A 1,593-nucleotide genomic window follows, 5' to 3' on the forward strand; every position below is an offset into this window, starting at 1 on the left:
AGTGAGAGGTTGGCACTCTGAAAGAAGGATGGAGGCATCCTTGGCTGTTACACGCCCAGGGCTGGGTGAATTTTTGCCCCAAAGGAGCTGAACTAGGCTTCTTTGGTCGCCCCTGATAACCACATCATATTCCTACAGCAGAGACATTCTAATAGATTTTTGACAACATTTATTCACAGAGGTTGAGGAAATACAGAAAGAACTGTCTTCAGAGACACAGACCAAGTCCTGGAATACTGAAGAAGCCAGGAGGCAAGAGCAGGGTGCACGTAGACGTACCTATAGGAGAAGGTCACCATGACAGGGGTTGGAGTTGGGCTGGGATCATCTTCTTGACCCCCAAATGGCATTATGAGCAGCTACTTTCCCTTGCCAGGGGGTAAGCACTTCTCCTGGACTTTCTGTGGGCAAACCTCCACACGTTTTGTCTGAGATATCTCCTGGCATGTCTCCACACACTGAGGTGGGCTTTGGTCTTGACATAGAGGTAGGCATGGGTCTTGGCCTTGCTGTAAGAAGTTTTCTTGGTTTAACTCCTGGCACTGACGAAGATGCACCTCTTGAGCTTGCACTGGGCACTTCTTTTGGCAAGGGTGCTGGCATGGGGGGAGGCACACCTCCTCAGCCTTTGCCTGGCAATGCCCTTGGGTCTTTTGAAGACTTGGAGGAGGCACGCATGGCTGTTTGCACTGTTGTTTATTAAAGGACATCCTAGGGTGATTTGCAGGACCTGAAACAAACACAAGCTTTGAAATTATTTGCATTAACAGTAACAGGCTGGGAATTGGCGGGATGAAGGATTGTTAGAGGGGAACGGGGAGCAAATGATTATTAACACCAAGAACTCATTTCTCTGCTGATTTTTATTCCTTTCTCTTTTCTATCCCTACTTCAGCTCTCTCTGACACCCGTCTCCTAGGGGGATATTCTCAGAGATTTTGTCAATATCTATAGGCCCAAACTCCTAAACCCAATCCTTCCATGGGTCTTTTCATTCTCTCCTATTTGACTAATCTTTTTGAAAATTAGATGCAGGAGACTAGGTAGAATACACAGAATGGTTTGAGAAGCCCAAGAAATGGCAAACCACTTCAAAAATCAGAATAAACTACAGCCCAGTAGAGGAAGAGAATAGTAGCTTCCCCGACACAGAGCAGAAAGGGAGAGAGAGGGCACAGACGTCCCCACTTACCTGATCTTCAACAACCCTCAACAAAGGATGTGGATGAGGGGGCTAGCCTGGTAGGGACTTTTATATAGTGCTTGGTCCAGCCTCCTGCAAGACAGACTGGCCACGTGGGCTGAGGTCTTAATTGTGGAGTCACCATAACAAGCTTCCTCTGAAATTGCCCATGGATTGAGTGACTGCTTGGGATGCCTGTTAATCAGCCTCCATTTTGACCTCTGGGTCCTCACCAGGCCTCAGCAGGGAGGGGCTTCTGTCATATCTCTCTTCTTTTTTTATTTATTTTTTAATTTTAATTTTATTTTTATTGAGTATAATTGCTTTGCAATGCTTTGTTAGTTTCAGCTTCACAACAAAATGAATCAGTTATATATATACATATGTTCCCATATCTCTTCCTGTTTGCG

At 45.7% G+C, this 1,593-nt stretch overlaps 1 protein-coding gene across 1 annotated transcript; it reads right to left on the reverse strand.

The window, feature by feature from the left end:
* Window positions 1–359: 359 nt before the first annotated feature.
* On the reverse strand, window positions 360–710 carry LOC309972648 (proline-rich protein 9-like; the record flags this gene model as incomplete). Its single annotated transcript, XM_082856434.1, has 1 exon — window positions 360–710. One exon carries the CDS (start codon window positions 708–710, stop codon window positions 360–362), a length of 351 nt encoding a protein of 116 aa, XP_082712560.1.
* Between the last annotated feature and the right edge of the window lie 883 nt (window positions 711–1,593).

This window comes from Leucopleurus acutus (genome assembly GCF_964270905.1).
Source record: "Leucopleurus acutus genome assembly, chromosome: 2".
NCBI lineage: Eukaryota > Metazoa > Chordata > Mammalia > Artiodactyla > Delphinidae > Leucopleurus > Leucopleurus acutus.